This window comes from Populus trichocarpa, chromosome 16 (genome assembly GCF_000002775.5).
Source record: "Populus trichocarpa isolate Nisqually-1 chromosome 16, P.trichocarpa_v4.1, whole genome shotgun sequence".
Classification (NCBI taxonomy): Eukaryota; Viridiplantae; Streptophyta; class Magnoliopsida; order Malpighiales; family Salicaceae; genus Populus; species Populus trichocarpa.
The window spans coordinates 12,747,126-12,769,152 of NC_037300.2; the positions used below are offsets into that span (position 1 = coordinate 12,747,126).

Genomic DNA, 22,027 nt, shown 5'->3' on the forward strand with positions numbered 1-22,027 from the left:
TATAATTTTTTTATAATCAAGATTTTAAAAGAAAATTTTCAATAAAATCTATATAAAATTATAATATATATTAATTAACTAAATACCAGAATTGTGATAGTAAAGGCAACTCCAATGCAGAGCTAAATAGAGAGCAAAAAATAAAAAAGTTATATTTTAGCTTTCCTTTGCTTGTTTTTTATGCTAAAGGGAAAAGTTAAACAAAATGCTAAAATATCTTTTCTTTCCATAAATGTTATTCCTACGAGTATGTTTGAGATTGTGGTAGCGGTGGCGGTTCAAAGTATTTTTGGTTTAGACATGCATCAAAATAAAGTCCTTTCTATTTTTTAAAAAATATTTTTGATATCAGCACATCAAAACAATCCAAAAATAAAAACAAAATTGAATTTTGAGGGAACACGGTTTGCACCGCGTTCCCAAACGGTGCCGTACATATCTCTTAAAAAGCCAAAACCAACAAAGTGGGGCCAATAAAAAAAATAAACCAATTAAATGTAGCCATGTGAAAAAAAATGACATCAAAATCATTAAGAAAAAATAAAACACTTATTTATTCCATTCCAATACAATTAGCTTTTCAAATAGCTTTTTTTCATTGGAATATACATGGCAAAAAATTCTATATTTATACTATTTAAAATGTTATTTTATCAATTTATTTCTTAAAAATAACATTTTCCATTAGAGATACTCTAATAAAACACAGTTGAAAGCATCGCACCGCACTCTCTTGAATAGAACAACGTGTTTGGGAACACGGTCCAACTCATGTCCCAAAAAATTTTAAATTTTTTTGTTTAAAATTAATATTTTTTAATGTTTTTGAATTATTTTGATACGCTAATATAAAAAATAATTTTAAAAAAATAAAAATATATTATTTTAATATATTTTAAAATAAAAAAATACTTTAAATTACAACCCTTATCATAAAAAGTAAAATCTGATGGGATTGATACCAGAATCTGACGCCAGGGTAAAACTTGATTCGCCCCAGGAGACTCATTCAAACTTTGATGGCATATTTTACGAGTGTTATGCACAATTCTTCGATGACAATGATCAATTCCATCACAAAGAGACACAATAATCATGATGCAATGCACTAAGACCAATTCTGACGATGCATCACAAAGAGACACAACTACTTTTCTAGATAATTTATTAAGTACAATTATTTCACCTGGGAATGCGTTATTATTTGTTTTATACAGTGTTATAAAACCCGGACTGGCCCGGCGGGCCGACCCGGAACCTGGCCGACCCGGGTAAGATAAAAGACCGGCCAAAGGAAAAAACCGGTCAAACCCGGTCAACCCGGTAGATCGACCCGTGAACCGGTCGACCCGGGCTAACCCGAGTGAGACCCGGTATATATGTTAACTTTATTGAAAGATCACTGACTCAGGGAAAGCAAAAGGAAAGCTAGAGTTTTTGCCCTAATTTCTTGCAGAATAGACAACAACCAAGAGATTTACTTCTGTTGGTATTTCCTGCAGAATAGACAACAATCAACAGAGAGTTCATTGGAGAAATCTACAGGTTCTCTATCTCTTTTACATTGATATTGTGTCCAAGTTAAATTATTTGTTTTTATGATTTTCGCATCTGCAGCTCTGCTACTTGCTTTTCACATTTGGGTTTTTTTCTTTGAATCTTCTAGCCCCTGTTGGATCTCCCATTTCACAACTTACATCATTCCCTTTCTGTCATTGATTTATTATTTGTTAAATTCATGTTTTTTTTTAAACTTTCTCATAACAAACATTCTCAGGACAGTTTCATAATAATTTGTTAATGAATATACATTATAAAAAACATGCTCCTCTTGGTTTGTGCTCTGTATGATAATCTGGAATAATTAATGTTTTTACAAGTCTTTTATCTGATAATGTTTTTACATTATAATCTGGAATAATCCAATTTGTGCACATTCATTTAAACCAATTACTGCCATACATGTCTATCATTACTCTGTACCATGAATCAATTATTACTCTGCCGAATTGAAATTGCCTGTATGCTTTTTGGCAAGATGAATATCAAATTATTATGATGATGAACAGTTATTCTCATTGCTTCTATGAGTTCCATATTGCAAGTTTTTTAATTTTGTTATTTGAATTAATACTGAGTAAGAAGTTGATTCATGATGCAACAATAATGGGCATGATGTTGAATACAACATAGTGATTTCTTCTCTCTACATTCCCAGTCTATCATAGTCCCAGTTTCCCTAATTTCTCATCTTGGTTTATTTGATTGCTCGTCCTGTAAGGGGAGGGGGAAAAAACAAAGAGAATATTGTTTACACGGGATGCTCCCGTGATTAAAATTTGAATTTTTTTTAAGAATATATTTATCTTAAAAAATTATTAAATTAATATTTTTTTAAATGTATTTCAATAATTTTGATCTTTTAATATAAAAAAAATTAAAAAAAAATTAATCATATCCTATACTACAATACAAAGACACGCTAGTACTATAAAAATTTAGTTAAGGATAAAAATGAAAAGATTGTTAAAAAGGAACGACCTTCTCAATTGAATATAAAAAACTTCAGTAAATATTTTAATTTTAATTGAATGAATCAACAAACAAAAACTATTTTAAGATTCTGTCAAAATCATATGCTTTGGAATTAATACATTAGGTAAGAACAAATTGTGGAGGTGCTTTTTATATACATGCATAGATTTCAATAAGATTTTGTTTAGCAGTGAAGTTATGATTGCGATTTAAAATATTTTTTATTTAAAAATATATTAAAATAATATTTTTTTTATTTTTTAAAAATTATTTTTAAAATTAACACATCAAAAACAATAAAAAAATATATAAAAAAATTTAATTTTTAATCAAAAAAATTAAATCTTTTAAAAATACAAGTTCACCCATGTTTCCAAACAGGCGTATTTTATACTTTTAGTCTAAAATGCCGTCTGTCTATATCTATCTAAATCATGCATTCCATGTCTTGCAAGTCTTCTCAAAATAATTAAGTAATATTCTAAAAGGCATGGGAAAGCACTGTAGCTTTCCCATGCCTTTTAACTTTCCCCATCATTTCCTCATTATTAATATATTATATTATTATAATTATTATATTATATTATATTATATTATTCTATTTTATTGTAACATATCCTAAAAAGTAATGTAGTTGTCTTTTTTTTTTAACGAATTTTTTTTGTTTAATTTAGTTTGTTAATGTTAATTTTTTTATTTAGTTATCAGATTTTTATGATACAATTTTCAGGTTTGGTGGGTTAACCTAGTTTGATGAGTTAACCCGGAATTTTTTTTTCTTTTTAATTAATTTTTTCGTTTAGTTTAGTTTGTTAATGTTAAATTTCTTTATATTTAATAATCAGATTTTCATGACACGTATTCCGAGCTTGACGGGTTAACTTGGTTTGACGGGTTAACCCAGTTAATTCTGGGTAAACCCGTCAATTTTTTTTTCTATTTAGTTATCAAACTTTCATGACACGGATCCCAGATTTGACGGGTTAACCTGGTTTGAAGGGTTAACCCGATTAGTTGAGATTTTTTTTTCTTTTTCTTCATTAGTTTTTTTCTTCCTATTGGTTTTTTTTCTTTGTTTTTTTCTTTTTAATTAATCTATTTAGTTATCACACTTTTATGACACGACCTTATAGCCAAACTCACATTCAATGCTCTTGGGTTCGGTGTTGCAGCCAGACTCACTTAAACTTAAGTTACATAAGTTTAATATTATTATTAATATTATAAATATTACTCTTGGATCAAGCGTTGCAGCTAGACCCAAGACTTTTGGGTATATCTTTGCAGAAAGACCTAACACTCTTAGATCTTAGCCTTTTTTGATATTTTTTATACACGAAAAAAATTAACCCGTGGCGTATGCCTTTGGTTTTTTTTCCTTTTTAAGCCTTTTATTGTGGACTGAACAGTGCAGTCCACAGTGAAAAATCTTATGCCTTTAGTTTATTTATTTTTTCTATAGTTTCTTAATATTAATTTTTTTCTTCATTAGTTTAGCCCAGTTGATTCAGATTTTCTTTTTCTTTTTCTTCATTAGTTTTTGGCTTCCTGTAGGTGTTTTTTATCTTTGCTTTTTCCTTTTTAATTAATCTTTTTTTTTTAATTTAATTCATTAATATTAAATCTTTTTTCTATTTAGTTATCGCACTTTCATGACACGGATCTCAGGTTTGACGAGTTAACCTGATTTGGCGGGTTAACCCAGTTGATTCAGATTTTTTTATTTTTTCTCATTAGTTTTTTTCTTCCGATTTCATCTTTTAATATTGCATGCAGTCAATAGTGAAAAGGCTAATGCCTTTACTTTTTTTTTTTTATGCCTTTCACTGTGGACTGCACAGTGCAGTCCACGATGAAAAGGTTGATGCCTTTTTTTCTTCTTCTTTTTAATTAATTTTTTTATTTAGTTTGTTGATATTAAATGTTTTTCTATTTAGTTATCAAACTTTCATGACACGGATTCCGGGTTTGACGGGTTAACCTGATTTGACGGGTTAGTCCAATTAATTATGGGTAACCCATCAGTTTTTTTTTTTTCTATTTAGTTATCAAACTTTCACGATGTGAATCCAAGGTTTGACGGATTAACCTATTTAGAAGGGTTAACCCAGTTCATTCAGATTTTTGTTCTTTTTCTTCATTAGTTTTTTAAAGAAAAACTTATGGATTACTACAATGTTTCCCTACATGGCTTTTTTTATGAATTGTTTCTTCTTCTTTTTTTCCAAAATAGTCTTTGTCGATTTTGTTTCGTAGTTTTTAAAAAAAAAAACACTGTGAATTGTTGCAATAATTCCCTATATTATTTTTGTTTTACTATAGTGTTTTCCCACATGTTTTTTTAAAAAATTATCTTTGTCGATTTTTTTTTAATATTGAGCTAGTTAAGAATTCAGCTTTAATTTTCCCACATGTTTTTTTCTTATTTTTTTCCATTTTTTTATTGCTTTTTTTTTTTCCAAAATTGTCTTCTTCTTTTTTTATGTTTTTTTATTTTATTTTTAAAATATCGAGCTGGTTGAGAATTTAGCTTTGTCGTTTTTTCTTTAAAACATTGTAGATTGCTACAGTGTTTCTGCACATGGTTTTTTTTTCTTTTTTATGATTTTTTTTCCAGAATAGTCTTTGTCGATTCTATTTTTTTCATATTGAGCTGGTTGAGAATTTAGCTTCGTGGTTTTTTTTCTTAAAAACACCGTGGATTGCTACAATGTTCCCCCACATGAATTTTTTTTTGTTATGATTTTTTTTAAGATTATCTTTATCGATTTTATTATTTTAAATATTAAGCTGATTGAGAATTATAACTGTAGATTTTCTCATGAAACACTATAGATTGCTATAGTGTTTCCCTGCATGTTTTTTTTTCCTTCTGATTTTTTTATGATTTTTTCAAAATTTTCTTTGTTTAATTTTGTAAATATTAATCTGGTTGAAAATTTAGTTTTGTAGCTTTTTCCTTGAAAAGATTGTGGATTGCAACAGTTTTTCTACATATAATTTTCCAAGACTATTGGGTCTGGTATTGCAGACAAACCCACTTAAACTTGGGTCATGCAAGTTTAATGTTATTATTAATATTATAAATATTACTCTTAGGTCATGCGTTACTGCCAAACCCAAGACTTTTGGGTATAGCTACGCAGAAAGACCTAACACTTTTAGATTTTAGTTTTTTTTTTTATATTTTTTATGCAAAACAAATTGACCCGCAGCATCTCGCAGGTCATGTAACTAGTATATTTCTATAATTGATGGTTTAGATAGGACAATCATGATAAGGCCAACAGTTTCTCTATACAATCTTTTATTGTGTATTATTTTTTACTTATTTTTGTCATAGATTCTCAATTTTGTTAAAAAAAAAATAAATTTTATCAATTTCTTCATCAATGCATTAGAAACTTCATGATAATAGCATGCGAGAAGTGTTATTTTGTTGTATGAAATAATATTTTTTATTTAAAAATATATTAAATTATTTTTTTAAGTTTTTAAAATTTATTTTTGATATTAACATATCATAATAATCTCAAAATATTAAAATAATTAATTTTAAAAAAATTAAATCTTTTTTAAAACATTTTTACTTCACAAATAAAACAAAACCATGGAGAAGCCAATTGGAATATGAATATGAAACAAAAGTAGAATAAAGAGGACGAGTAATAAAAAGGAAAGAGACTGGTCGGCCAGCAAGATCGGCCTCTTTGTTCGAAAGCCAAAACAAGGCATCGAGGCTTGTGGCCAAATGATATCGGCAAGCTTTCCTTACCTATGCATCATGTATTCAAGTCTTAGTGTGTATGTTTGTCATTCTTATAGTGTTTTATTTGTCTATTAAACTTACAGGGTGTTCAGTGAATCCAAAAATTAATTGTAGTGTGTATATACTAGCCCGAAAATTCCAGATTATATATAAAAAAAAACAGGTACATGTCAACATACCGATCTTACGTGAGCCATGACGATTAAAGAAAAAAAAGAGATCCTTTTTCTTCTTTCTTACCTGTATATCGATATTCATAGAAATTGAATTCGTATCATAATCATGAAATAATAGAATATTTAATTATTTTTCCATCCCATGCATGCCTAGCAACATCACAATTCCTCCCTCCTTTTCCTATCTTGCAACACTACTAATATATCCAAGTATTTGTTAGTGGAAGCTCTACAGGTTATGTTTTGAATTTACTCTTATTTTAGCCACTAAAAATTAATTTTAAAGTTTGTTAAATTAATCAAAATACATACAAGTGGGCTAATATTCATATTAATAATAATAATAAAAAAAGGTATTTAACAACACTGCAGCATCACTTTCTCTCTGAAATTCTGGTTCCACTCCGTGTCCTAAACTCTTAACACAGAGGGAGAGACCTCAAAAACTCTGAAATGGAACATTAATAAATCTTGGCTTGTAAAATTTGAGGTTTGGTGCAATTTTCAGGTTAATCTTCTTATTCTTTTAAATGTTATCCAGGTGTGCCATACCGCTGGTTGAATGAATGCAAACCTGAATTCTTTTATTTCTTATGAACTCAAGATTGGCTGACAAGCTTGTTTTCTTTAATTTAATTATGATAATAAGGTTTGATTTTTTATAATATCTTTAGCAAGACTTGCTTGTTAAATATTTTTGAGGATCTCACATCGTCTGTTGGTCATTAAGAAATATTATTTTATCGTGTATTAAAGGTAGACATTTTTTTTTGCCCAAAAAGAATTGGTAATGAACTAATGATGAATTTTTTATCTTTTCGTAGGATTACTTCTCTACCTTTTGTTTCTCCTTTCTTGCTTTTTTATGATCACATTTTCTTTAATCTTTAGTTCTTTGTGAGTGATGGTACTTGTTATTGTGGGGTGTGTGTAAAAAATGCTTCTTCTTCATTAAAAAATCACTGATAATTAGCTAGATATTGTTAGATGGTTTTAAAGATTTGATTAATTGATGATTTTTCTTGTAACACATAGCATTGTTTTTTTACATTGTATGCCAAAGCAGGAGTTGAAAAGTAAGCAGGAAAGGAAAGATAATGGAAGACCTGTGGACGTTGTTTTGTGGGGAATCTGTCAATTCGGATACAAGTGGAAAGCCATCTGGTTCTAGCTTGGTATTTCAACCAACTTCATGTATCAATCACGCGCTGATCATTTGCTTCGATGTTTTGCTTCTAATCGTGCTCTTGTTCACTTTCATGCGAATATCTTCAGAATCTTCAAAAATATATAAAATAACACCTCGATTTAGAGGCTATTCGAGTCTACAGATAGTTTCTGTTATACTCAATGGTGGTATCGGATTTGTGTACTTGTGTTTGGGCATATGGATTTTGGAAGAGAAGTTGAGGAAAAACCAGACTGTCTTGCCATTGAGAAGTTGGTTAGTGGTGCTGTTTCAGGGATTTACATGGCTTTTGGTGGGTTTGACCATAAGCCTTCTAGGGAAGCATCTTCAAAGAACACCATTGCGGCTATTGTCCATTCTTGCTTCCTTGCTTGCTGGTATTGTCTGTGCTTTGTCCATATACAATGCCATTTTAGGTGAAGGAATGTTGGTTAGGATAGCTTTGGATGTCCTCTCCTTTCCAGGAGCAATATTGTTATTGTTATGTGTTTACAAGGTTTATAAACACGAAGGGAATGAAGAAAGGGACATGTATGCTCCATTGAATGGCGAGGCCAATGGTGTAAGTAAAACCGATTCCGTTGACCAAGTTACTCCATTTGCTAAAGCAGGATTCTTCAATAAAATGTCATTTTGGTGGTTGAATCCACTGATGAGAAAGGGTAAGGAGAAAACTCTAGAGGATGAGGATATACCAAAGTTGCGAGAGGCAGAACAAGCAGAAAGCTGTTATATGGAGTTTTTGGAGCAACTGAACAAACAAAAACAAGTTGAATCATCTCAGCCATCTCTCTTGTGGACAATTATATTTTGCCACTGGAAAGACATTGTAATTTCAGGATTCTTTGCCATGCTAAAGATACTTACTTTGTCAGCTGGGCCTCTGCTTCTGAATGCATTCATTTTGGTTGCTGAAGGAAAAGCAGGTTTTAAATATGAAGGTTATGTACTGGTTCTGACGCTCTTCTTTTCAAAGAGCTTAGAGTCCTTATCACAAAGGCAATGGTATTTTAGGAGCAGGCTTGTTGGTTTGAAAGTCAGGTCTTTGCTCACGGCTGCAATATATAAGAAGCAACAGAGGTTATCCAACGATGGTAGGTTGATGCACTCGGGTGGTGAGATCATGAACTATGGTACTGTGGATGCTTACAGGATAGGCGAGTTTCCCTTCTGGTTTCATCAGACATGGACAACAAGCTTTCAGCTTTGTCTCTCTCTTGTAATTCTTTTCCGTGCAGTGGGACTAGCAACATTTGCTGCCTTAGTGGTTATAATAATTACTGTGCTATGCAACACTCCACTTGTAAAGTTACAGCTTAAGTTTCAGTCTAAGCTTATGGTGGCACAAGATGCGAGATTGAAGGCTTGTACTGAGGCTCTGGTTAACATGAAGGTATTGAAATTATATGCTTGGGAAACGCATTTTAAGGATGCCATAGAAAATTTGAGAAATGTAGAGTATAAATGGTTGTCAGCAGTGCAAACGCTCAAAGCATATAATGGTTTTCTCTTCTGGTCTTCTCCTGTTTTGGTCTCTGCTGCTACCTTTGGAGCATGCTATTTCCTGAAAATTCCTCTGCATGCTAATAATGTTTTCACTTTTGTGGCGACTTTGCGTCTTGTTCAAGACCCAATTAGATCAATCCCTGATGTTATTGGAGTGGTTATTCAAGCAAAGGTAGCTTTTGTACGTATTGTGAAGTTTCTTGAAGCGCCAGAGTTGCAGAACGGAAATGTTCGGCACAATCGCAACATGGGGAGTGTGGACCATGCTATTTTAATCAAGTCAGCTGATTTTTCATGGGAAGAGAATTCTTCAAAGCCTACATTGAGAAATGTGAGTTTTGGAATTCGGCCCGGTGAAAAGGTGGCCAATGTGGAGAAGTTGGCTCTGGCAAGTCTACCCTTTTAGCAGCAATTCTTGGAGAAGTTTCACATACACAGGGAACTGTAAGTGTATCTTTTTAGAACTTCCATTTTATTCTTCTTAAATGTATCTTGCCATTCTCTTCCAGTCCTTAACCTTTTGGAGTTTCTTAAGAACAAATGTGCCTTAATGCAAATTTTATTTCCTATTTCATAAGTGAGCCTTTTTTTGGTCTTTATGACCTGCAGATTCAGGTTTGTGGTAGGATTGCCTATGTTTCTCAAACAGCTTGGATCCAGACGGGATCGATACAAGAGAACATTCTATTCGGTTCGGAAATGGATAGGCAACGATACCATGACACACTTGAGCGATGCTCTTTGGTAAAGGACCTTGAGTTGCTTCCTTGTGGTGATCTTACTGAAATAGGTGAAAGAGGAGTCAATTTGAGTGGTGGTCAAAAGCAGCGAGTTCAACTTGCCCGGGCTCTCTATCAGAATGCAGATATATATCTCTTTGATGATCCATTCAGCGCTGTGGATGCACACACAGCTACAAGTTTATTCAATGTAATCAAATTTTCCTGATAGAAACCTCTGTCTCCACTCTTAGTTGCTATCCTTCCCTTAATTCTAACTTGATTCTTTACAGGAATATATCATGGGAGCACTTTCAAGGAAAACAGTCTTGTTTGTGACTCATCAAGTTGATTTCCTGCCAGCATTTGACTCTGTTATGGTTAGTATCCTTTGATTCAATCACTTTTAGGAAATAATTAGTTACTAGCTACAATTCTATGGCTGATTAAACTTCATTTTCACGTTAAAGCAATTTTTCCATAAAATTTGTTTGTTAAAGCTTTCACAAAAGAATTACCTTGAGACAGCTTATCTTTGTAAACAGTTGATGTCGGATGGAGAAATCCTACAAGCCGCTCCTTATCATCAGTTATTGTTGTCTAACCAAGAATTTCTGGACCTTGTCAATGCACACAAAGAAACAGCTGGTTCTGAAAGGCATACCGAGGTTGATGCTTCGCAGAGACAAGGATCATCTGTTAGGGAGATCAAGAAGAGTTATGTAGAGGGGCAGATTAAAACCTCTCAAGGAGATCAACTGATTAAGCAGGAAGAAAAGGAAGTGGGAGACACAGGGTTTAAGCCTTATGTGCAATATCTAAATCAAAACAAAGGATACGTGTACTTCTCCATTGCTGCTTTCAGTCACCTGTTGTTTGTCATTGGTCAGATAACACAGAACTCTTGGATGGCAGCTAATGTTGATGATCCTCATGTCAGCACATTACGTTTAATTGCGGTCTATCTGTGTATTGAAGTTACCTCAACACTTTTCTTGCTATGTAGATCAATCTCTATAGTTGTTTTGGGTCTTCAATCATCGAAGTCATTATTTTCCCAGCTACTAAATTCTCTTTTTCGTGCACCCATGTCTTTCCATGACTCCACACCTCTTGGAAGAATACCGAGTCGGGTAAGCATCTCACCCAGAAAATGTTGTTTCCTTCTTGAGGAATGATGTGTAACTGTTTATCTGGACCTGTGTTTATTTTATGTCTCATAGGTCACGTCAGATTTGAGCATTGTCGATCTTGATGTTCCTTTCGTTTTGATCTTCACCGTTGGTGTAACCACAAATGCTTATAGTGACCTGGGAGTACTGGCTGTTGTCACCTGGCAAGTCCTGTTTGTCTCCATACCAATGGTTTATTTGGCTATTCGCTTACAGGTAATTATGTTATCCTCTTACATGAGTGGTTTGGAATTGTGAGAAGCTTGGCAATGGCCCAATCTAAATAATCAGGAAAGCAGACTTGGGGCTTCAAGAATAATAAGAAAAAAAAGGCTAAAAACAATTCTTAATTTCTTACAATGAGCTGTTCAATTCACCCAAACTGCCTGGAGTGTGGTTCTTCTGAAACCACAGGATAGCGTCTCCTCTACATTTAAAAAAAAATTCCTTACAACTTGTGACCATGTAATAAGTTCAATGCAATGAAACGTAACTAATCATTTTTTATAGAATAATTTGATGTTTATTGTCTTACATTGCCACATGTAGGAATGTAGACCGTAGGCTTAAAAAAAAGGCTAAAAGTTTTCTTGCAGTGAGCTTCAAATTGACCAAACTGCCTGGAGTTTGTAATTCTTCTGAAACTGGTTATCATCCCAACTTTTTTTTAAAACAACTTTCTTACTACTTGTGAAGAATCAATGCAATGTAACGCAAGTAATCATCGTGTACAATTTAACACATGAACTTTCAATTGTATTAGTAATGTTTATATGATAGGTAACCAGTTTAACAAATCAAGGCATGTATAGTGTACACATTCACGAGGGAAATCTTGTTTTCAAGCTGAGAACAAATCTAAAGATTACAGTAGTATTGGCATAACTTCTACAAGAATGGATGCCTCAGTTAGTCTAACAAAGTTGAACTGCTCAAATATAATGCATAAATTGATTATATGGCTGGAAGTGGCAGTATGCTGTTATGATCTCCTTCTTTTGAGGACCATACTACCATTAAAGATGATTTTACGTTTATAAAGTGGATTTAAGGATTATCTCATTCTTATCTGCAGGCATATTACTTTGCCTCTGCTAAAGAATTGATGCGGATCAATGGCACAACCAAGTCTTTGGTGTCAAATCATCTAGCTGAATCTATAGCAGGAGCCATGACAATAAGGGCCTTTGAGGAGGAAGAACGTTTCTTCGCAAAAACCCTTAACCTCATTGACATAAATGCTAGTCCTTTCTTCCACAGTTTTGCTGCAAATGAGTGGTTGATTCAACGGCTTGAAATATTTAGTGCAACTGTTCTTGCCTCTGCAGCACTCTGCATGGTTTTACTACCTCCTGGAACTTTTAACTCTGGTGAGCATTTATGTTTACTTTTCTTCAACTTTTTTTGAACACATAATATTACGAGCTTCCCGATTCTGACTCGTTGTAATACTTCCATTACTGTAGGATTTATTGGAATGGCACTTTCTTATGGACTTTCATTAAATATGACGCTGGTGTTTTCAATTCAAAGCCAGTGCACATTAGCAAATTACATCATTTCTGTTGAAAGGCTTAATCAATACATGCGCATACCAAGTGAAGCCCCTGAGGTGATTAAAGATAACCGACCTCCATCGAATTGGCCGGAAAAGGGTAAAGTGGATATTTGTGATTTGCAGGTTAGTCTTACTCCTATGATTTATTGGTATTTAATGAGACAATTGGTGAAGGCTAACGGACTGAAAAAGTTAAGTATCAAATAGATTAGATACAGGCCTGACGCACCACTAGTTCTTCGAGGAATCAGTTGCACATTTGAAGGAGGGCACAAGATTGGAATTGTTGGTCGAACCGGCAGTGGGAAGACTACACTTATAGGTGCTCTATTTCGACTGGTGGAACCAGCTGGAGGAAAGATCATCGTAGATGGAATTGACATCTCTAAGATTGGACTTCATGATCTGCGGTCACGACTCGGAATAATACCTCAAGATCCTACTCTCTTTAGCGGGACTGTGAGATACAATTTGGACCCCTTATCCCAGCACACTGACCAGGAGATATGGGAGGTAACTTTTCCAGTTCATTAGACATTTTAATCTAGTAATCATTGTCTATAAACTAGCGGAACTGTTGTTTTCTACCTTCATGCTTTCTAACTCGAAAGTTTGTTCCATATTTTCAAGGTTCTCGGAAAGTGTCAGCTTCAAGAGGCTGTACAGGAGAAAGAGCAGGGTCTAGATTCTTTAGGTATGCTTTCTTCCCCTGCATGGAAAATAATGAGTGTATGCTTTCGATTGTAATAGTCAGTGAATGATTAACAACCTGCAACACAGTTGTGGAAGATGGATCGAATTGGAGCATGGGGCAGAGACAATTATTTTGCTTGGGCCGTACCATTTTGAGTAGGAGTAGGGTACTGGTGCTTGATGAAGCAACCGCATCAATTGATAATGCAACTGACTTGGTTTTGCAAAAGACTATTCGGACTGAATTTTCAGATTGCACTGTAATCACAGTAGCTCACAGGATACCAACAGTGATGGATTGCACAATGGTACTTTCCATTAGCGATGGTAAGTTTCATTTCTTTATTTCTTATATAAAAAATGCACTTATCTGTATCTTGCACATCGTGACTTTGAGGATATGCACTGATTTGTCGCCACTCCAAGAAAATCTCATGTAGCTGATCTTTCATCCATGCCATCCAACATCTTAACAGAGGCTTATTTTTCTGGAGTGACCCCAAAATACCAGAGCTATAAGGCGATCTATTGCCAAACCTTGGTTTCCATTTGAAAAAAAAAAAGACGACAAAAACACAACCTAACACTTAAGAACGAGAGACGACTGTAGCTGCAACTTCACGTAGATAAATCTCAAAAGAAATTCCAAGATGTATCACTAAGCTGTTTTTGTTCTATTTTAGGAAAACTAGTCGAGTTCGACGAGCCGGAGAAGTTAATGAAGATGGAAGGTTCACTTTTTGGACAACTTGTGAAGGAGTACTGGTCTCATTTACACGCTGCAGAATCACATTGAAGCTAAATATTATTTATCGTGTATCCCACTTCTAATTTCACCCTACCTTTTCAGCAAGGAAAAGGATGCTAGGACCAGGTAGGAAGTATGATGTATGATATTGCAACAATATTACAGGGCTAGAGAGGAAAAATGGAGAAGAGGAATATCAGTTCCTATCCTTAGTTTTGCACCTGTATTCAAACATCAAGCTTGCTAATATCTACTGGGAAATTGACTTGTAACCAGGATGATGGATGCATGTAAATTAGTGGATGCAAATTATTTTAATAGCAATAATTTTTTTTTGGCAATGCTATGTTCTTTATTAGAAGTTTCTAAGCGATATGTTGCAGACATATGCACAAATAACAACTTTTTTTATTTATTTATTCAATAGTAACCTTATTTTTAGATTAGTTTTCGATTCAACTGAGACAAAATCCCTTCCAGTCAGGGGCGGAACCAGAAAAAAGAATTAAAGGGGCCAAAATGTTAGTTGTTTTATTATTTAGGCTAAATATATTAATATTATCAAGGGAGGGGCTGGAAAAAAAATTCCTTGCAGGGGCCCCGGCCCCTGCCAGCCTCCCCCTGTCTCCGCCCCTGCTTCCAGTAATTTTAAAATTACATTTTTATATTATTTTCATGTATTTAAAAAGAATTTCATAAATTTTCATAGCTATTGGCCTTAAAATATAAACTTGAGAAATTAAGGAACATGGTTAATCACCTTAATTATCATATCAACCTATGCCCATGGGGATTATGAACTTAGCAACATGATCATATATAGTAGCAAGTTACTAGTTAATAATATATACCAAATATAAGAAAATTGTAAAATTAATGAGATGGGAATATTAAGCTGTACATAAAAAAAAATTAGCAAACCTCAAATATACCATAAACTATTAGGGTAATATCAATTTACCTTAAAATTATTTTTTATATCTATTTTATTTTTGAAGTATTTTGATTTCTCAATTAAGAACTTTTAGAGAGAATAAGAGAAATCTTTTAAGCAAGAGAACATTAAATCAATTTTCTTAGAGTATGTTTGTATATGCTTGTTAAAGTATTTGCATCCAAAATGTTAAAATAAATTCCAAATTGTCCTAAAACATAACTTAAAGTTATAATAAATTCTCCACTCATATGGATTGGTGAGGTAAAGGGAAATTTTTTATACTGAAATTGTCGTTTAGGGTAGACTGACAATTGATGGAGGTAAACAGGGCTGAAAAGGTTCATATGAAACAGATTAGAAATATACCTAACACACCACTAGTTCTTCGAGGGATTAGTTTGGTATTGTTGGTCGAACTGGAAATGGAAACACTACTTTTATCGATGCTCTATTTCGGCTGGTGGAACCAGAGGGAGGAAAGATTGTAGTGGATGGCGCTGACATTTCTGAGATTGGACTTGATGATTTGAGGTCACGATTTGGAATAATACCTCAAGATCCTACTCTCTCTAAGGGGACAGTGAGGTGCATTTTGGACCCCTTTTCTCAGCATACTGACCAGGAGATGTGGAAGTTACTTTCCAATTCTTGCTCATATATAGTTTTTAATCTGTATATAATCATGATCTAACCAATGGATGAAAAACACTTTCTACCCCCATGCTTTTTGTACTTGTATTAGTATAAGTAGGTCGTATAGTATTGCAACAATACTATAGGTCTAGGGAGGGAGAAATGTGGAGGAGGAACTGAAGTTCCTAACATCAATTTTGAACTAGATTCAAATATCAAGTTTCGCAAATTCTTCTTGGCAATTCAATGAAATTGGCCACTTTTTGCAAGAGCATCAGGTTGCAGGCTTGTTGCCACTACACTATGATTTTCCTGTATCTATCCACACTCCTGCAGCTAGCTCCTTAGTGTGGATAGATACTGGGAAATCACACTGTCAAAATCATCAGTGATAACTATCATCTGGAGTTGAATCCAGGAGCTCTACGAAGAATACAAAAGGTGGTGCTACTGAAACTTGAACTATAGGATTTTTGCTTCCTTCCTCTTTAGCTGCTGCTTTTGTCCTGAAAAATGATGCAGAAGCTGTAGATTCTGATAGCGTAAAAGCATGTTCCTCTGTTTTCCAATGATGAATGGTGAAGCAAAAGGAGAGCATGCTTGATCAAGACCAGAGACCAAAGACGGATGCATTTAGCAATCATCAAAGCCCATTGACAAGGAATTGGACAACTTGGGATACATCAAAAGAATTTTATTTTTTATTTTTAAAAAAAAGAGAGCGTATGCTCAGAATGAGGATATAGAATGAACACCATGCAAGTCCTATGAGATATTCCCATGAATAAACAATGACACCATTCAAAAGATGAAATGATCACTTTCATTTTCTTTATGGTCCTCCAAGAGTAGCGTTTTCTATATCTTCTCTGCTCAATGCGTAACTGAATCTCTTCTCCACATCCTTTTCAAGATTCCCTGGTCTATTCTTCAAGTACCTGCATCACAAGATACAGTCTGTTTAGCCAAGCAATAAATCTAAAAGGATGAATAGTGTAACTGAGTATAAGACTTATTTCCTCGCTTTTACGTCAAATTAGCATTTCAGAATCCATCTCCAATGGTAAAATCTAACTACCCTGGATAAACAATGATATCTTAATTTGTGCAATTTGATAAATTAATCCATTAGTCCTAACAGGTTGAGAATTTAAAATTTGAATAGCAAGGGAGAATAGGGAAGAGTCAACTCTCAGGCAAGCTGCAGAACCAATTAAACCTTGTTTCCCACTTGAAGTTATCCAGCTTTCTCCACCATTCATTTCCTTTTATTGAATCCCAACCAAGATTCAATGAGCACAATGTCATCATTGCATTGGTCTTACTCTTGAATAGGTGCCATCATCTTCATATTTTAGAAGATTGATGGTTGAGAAACTTCAATTGTACATAGTTCAAAGAAGTCTGCACAAACCATTACAATAGTAAAAAAAAATACATATATAAAATATGTAAGCTGCTGTTTAAAATGAGAAATCATCTTCTTAAAGAACAGAACATGATATGAAAACCATACCTTATGTCCCAAATTTCAGAAGGGCACTGACTAGCCCAAACGGAATCAATCTTAACCAATTGATCTGCAGGCTATGAGCCTATGAGCTAGTCCCAAATTTCTGCACCAATGACATTAGACCCATTGATATTTGCTGGACAGGGCTAACCTTTCTATTAACTTTCCTATTGTCATTGATCACACGACCTCCAACTTCCGACATATTGGTACCAATTTCCTTCACGCAATCACTAATTCATCTTGACTTTTGATCATGCTTAAATACTTTTATTTACATGATTTATTAGCATGAAACTGTTTTTCTATATGATCATGAAGAAGAAGCTTGTGATGGTCCCATAACTTCTCTGTATTGTGTAGGTATATGCCATGCAATCATCTATCTAACTCCATCTCCAGTAGCACTGTAATTTCAATTCCCGCACACATTATTTATCCAAATCAACACAAACTCATCACGTTTATGTATCTCTGTCATCAATTATTCCTTAGTTACTTCCACTGAAAAGTGAATAGATACTCTTACAATTGTTAATTTTGAAACTCTAATTTATACATAGTTGCATCATTTCTGATCTTATCAAACCAACTACAATTTATTAATTCAAATCGTCCATAAACTTCTAATATTTTGATAATATTGCTCCACAACATATTACTCTTCTTCCCCAAATGCAAACCTCATATGAGCACAAACCTCTTAACACATTTGCTAGATTACTTCTCTAGTGTACAACATGACTAATTGAGGAAATATGGATGTGCTCTTTTTTTAAATAAAATGAAAAGGTATTAACACTAATTCTTCAGCCTTTTGCTGCTCTAGAAAGGTTATCGTTACATCAACCAAAATTATCATATCATAGAAGCTCATCTATTCATCGAACCTCACTAAATCCCTATATTCAAACTAGTTGGGATCAGCTAGATCCTTTTTATCAATTCTTTCTGAGCAGCAGAGTTCCTATCACTAACAAGAATAATCTCACTTCCATCATTATACAAATATTTTCAATCGGGATTGTGTAACCAAAGATTGACAAACAAACTTCGAGCAATAGCTATAACAAAGCACACTTGACTTGTCAGATTACAGCACACGCCATTAAAAACTCTCCAGCATAATTTAATGGAAGCTATAATACATCTAACAACAATATTATCTGTTGTTCACTAATTCAAATCACCAATTTTTCATTGCCAGCTCAGGTTTCCTTCTTTTCTAAAAATTCCAAATTACATGTAGAAACCACTCAACCTAATAATAAAAATAAATCCAAATAATGAACATAATACAAAAACACAGTAATCATTCACAGTAAAATGTTAAGCTCAGCTTAACAAGATTAGAAAGAATAGAAAGAAAAGAGAACATAAATTGAAAAGGAACAGAAACAAGAGAGAGCAGAGGAAAATGAGCAGAGAAATGAGATTGATCTTCTGTATTTTCTTCTTTTTTCTCACACATTTCCATACTCCAGTTTATATACAAGCTTTTATTCTTCTACTGATTGTAACTATAATCAAGCCTACTGACTCTAACTACTTCCTTAACTAACTCAACTACTTTTCTAACTTCCAGCTAACATAATTCCACCAGACTAACCGTTATTCTTTCAGTGCTGTTGTTGCTTCTTGTTGCTCTCCTTCCAGCCTTCATCATGTCTCCTGGTTCGTAATATAAAAGATAACTCAAACAGACTACATCATCACCACACTAGTGGCAATTCACCAAACCACAATGATCGTATGCAAAGTTGAAAACTTGACAGCAATTACTCACATACACTAACAAACATAACAACAAAAACCCAGATGCTAAAACAACAATAAAGAACCAAACTTTACCTTATATAAAGATCAGTGACATCAAGTGATAACTGAGCATGCCAATCAGGTTTCTCAACAAACCAAACAGCATGGCTCTTCTTGCTTTGGTAAAACCCTAAACCCTTCAACCAAGCTTCAATGCAAGGCAAATTATGAGAGTACAAAGGCTTTTTCTTGTCAGGGAGTGTTTGTAGCCACTCATCTCCTGTTGATGATATCTCCTCTACTTCTGATGATTTTGAAGAAACTATTCTTTTGGGTTTTCTTGGAAACTTACATAGAGGATAAGGACATGAAGAAGATTTAGAGAAAAGGGATGGATGCAATGAGGAAAAGTGAGAGACTTTGGAAGCACGAGTAGAAGTTGAAGGGTGCGAGAAGAGGGGGATGTTAGTAGTGGCAAGGAAGGAAGAAATGGTGGTCGTGTTTTTGTTCTATTTCGGGTCCTAAACTTATGGATTCATTTAATTTTTGTTGGGATGGATTGGAGAGGGGAGGTTTTGGTGAAGCTTGGAGGGTATAGGGTGGAGAGCAAGGTTGTCAATTCCGTTCCGTTTCGCCCGGAATGGTCGATAAAAACATACACGAGCATGACTATTTATATTTTGAACCAGCCATGGATGTTGATATACACCATTTTGAGTCCTCTCCTGCTCTCGCAACAACTAATTCCACTTCCAATGAGTTGGTAGATTTTCCTGTTGATTCTGATTTAATGAATATTCACCGCTTGATTTTGAGGAGTTTGAGCTCATTTGGAGGGACCAAAATGGGTACTTGTCAAAGGGGCTCGAGGAAAGTTGTTCTTTTCAACCATATATATTCTAGTGAAGGAAAGGTGACCGAAAAATGCAGCCCTAGACCATCCACTATTTGGAGTGCTGGTGCAATATCAATATCAACCATGGATGCTTCTTTGATCCAGCAACCGCTAACTTTGCCAACAGGAGACATGGAGATTGATAATCAACTTAGTGTGCATCATCTAGTCAAGGCTTACAAAGAAGCCATGGAGAACAAAGAGGCAGAACTTGCAGAAGTGATCACGAGAAGGATTAGTAAGAAAGTTGGTCCAACGGGGGAGATAGAGGAGCACCTTTTGTATTACTCATTTCAACCCTTAGACAAAGAAACAGATTATTTTACGCAAGAATCTGCTAAGAACTTTGATGGGGCTTTGGAGGCATTCTATAAGATTTTCCCTGATGGGATGATTTCTCATTTCACAGCTAACTCAGTCATTCTTGAGGCCAAGCCTCGTGATGCTGAGGCTCTACACATAATAGACTTTGATATGGGAGAAGGGATGCAGTGGTCTTCAATAATCATGGCTCTTGGTCGAAAACAAAAGGAGCTACAAGCACAACAATACTATGGTCATATTCCACACTACATGACCCTAAAACTCACAGCAATCAAGTGGAAAGACGAGGGTTCTGGTCATGATGTACCTTCATGGAGAAAGTTTGAGGAGACAAAAAGGAGGCTACATGATTGTACAAACCCCTTTGGTTTAATATTGGAAGTGGAAGAGGTAGAGCTACAAGATTTGGCGAGGAAGATGAAGGGAAAGAGAAAAGGTGGAGAAAGGAGAGAATGGCTGGCCTTCAATTTTATGTGGGCTCTTTCCCAATTGGCGAGAAAGAGGAGTAGAAGGCATGTATTGGACTTTGTTAGGACGGCGAAGGAAATATTAGCCAGTATTTCTGTCTATAGCAATACTAGTAATAGAGGTATATTAACATTTGGTGATGGAGGAGCATAGGAATTGTTCAAAGACTATCCTGGTTTTGGATTTTTCTTTGACAATTGTATGGAACATTATCAAGCCCTGTTGGAATCAATCGAATGGAAGTTCCCTAGTTGCTTTATAGGGGCGAGAAAAGCTATGGAGTGCCTCTTTGTTGCACCTTATGCCTCTTCTAGGGCTTGGATACAAGAGTGGGAAGAAATAGAATAGTGTTGTGATTTTAAGACAGGATTTTGGCTTGAAGGGTTGCGACTAAGCAATGAGAGTTTATTGGAAGCAAAAGAAATGGTGAGAGAAGGAGAGGCCCCATATGCAGTGAGGATTGAAGGAGAGAATTACAATGAGATGGTCTTGGAATTTAGAGGAACTCAGTTGATCAAATTCTCTGCCAGGAAGTTATGATGTACTTTAGTTTCTTTCCATATTTTTCATTTTAAGTAGCTTTTTTCACTCATTAATTATTCATTTGATTAATTTTGAATATTAATGTAATCTAATAAGTTATTATAAGTGAAACATATGATGTACAATTTGTGAATATCAATGTAATATATATAATTTATTATTTTGATAGAGTATTATTGATTACCAACAAAGTTGTAATCCATTTTTTTTTAAATCGACTTTCTTAGCTCTGATATCTTTATAATTAACCCATCACTATAAATTAATTTTTTTATGGATTCAGCACCCTTCGTCATCCCATGACATGCCATAAACTATACGGGAACAAAAGATTCATGTTTGCTTTTTCAAAAAACAAAAATGATAAAGGGGGTGTTTAAGAGTGCTGTAACGGTTGTTTTTCAAAAAAAAATTTGTTTAGAAATGCATTAAAATAATTTTTTTATTTTTTTAAATTATTTTTGATATTAGCATATTAAAACAATTTAAAAACACCTAAAAATAATTTTAAGAAAAAAACCTCAAATCTTGCTGAAACTTCAGTGTAAACGCAGCCCTACGACTTCGTTTGGAAACACGGTTGAAACCGCGTTCTCTTAAATTTCAAAAAAAATTATTAAAAATTATTATTTTACATTTTCAAATCGTAAAATAATAATTTTAAGAACAAAAGATCCATGCTTGCTTTTTCAAAAAAACAAAAATGATGATGGGGTGTTTAGAAGTGTAGTAGCGATTGTTTTTCAAAAACAATTTTATTCAGAAATATATCAAAATAATATTTTATCATTATTTTTTTAAAATTATTTTTAATATCAGCATATCAAAACAATTTAAAAATATCCAAAAAAAAATTTTTAAAAAAAATCTAAAATCTTGTTGAAATTTTAG

General features: G+C 33.9%; 2 protein-coding genes and 2 pseudogenes across 2 annotated transcripts in view; 3 read left to right on the forward strand and 1 right to left on the reverse strand.

The window, feature by feature from the left end:
• The window catches only part of LOC7460390 (lectin-domain containing receptor kinase VI.3), a 33,354-nt gene that overhangs the window by 6,365 nt on the left and 4,962 nt on the right, over positions 1-22,027 (forward strand). The window lies entirely within an intron of this gene.
• On the forward strand, positions 6,829-14,406 carry LOC18106326 (ABC transporter C family member 10-like; annotated as a pseudogene).
• Positions 16,348-19,887, reverse strand: LOC18106328 (uncharacterized). The gene is made up of 3 exons (XM_024587429.2): positions 19,825-19,887; positions 19,000-19,415; positions 16,348-16,573 (listed from the first exon to the last, which is right to left on the reverse strand). The coding sequence occupies exons 1-3, from the start codon at positions 19,885-19,887 to the stop codon at positions 16,468-16,470; spliced, it is 585 nt and encodes a 194-aa protein (XP_024443197.1). The 3' UTR covers positions 16,348-16,467.
• Positions 19,886-21,133, forward strand: LOC7493194 (protein NODULATION SIGNALING PATHWAY 2-like; annotated as a pseudogene).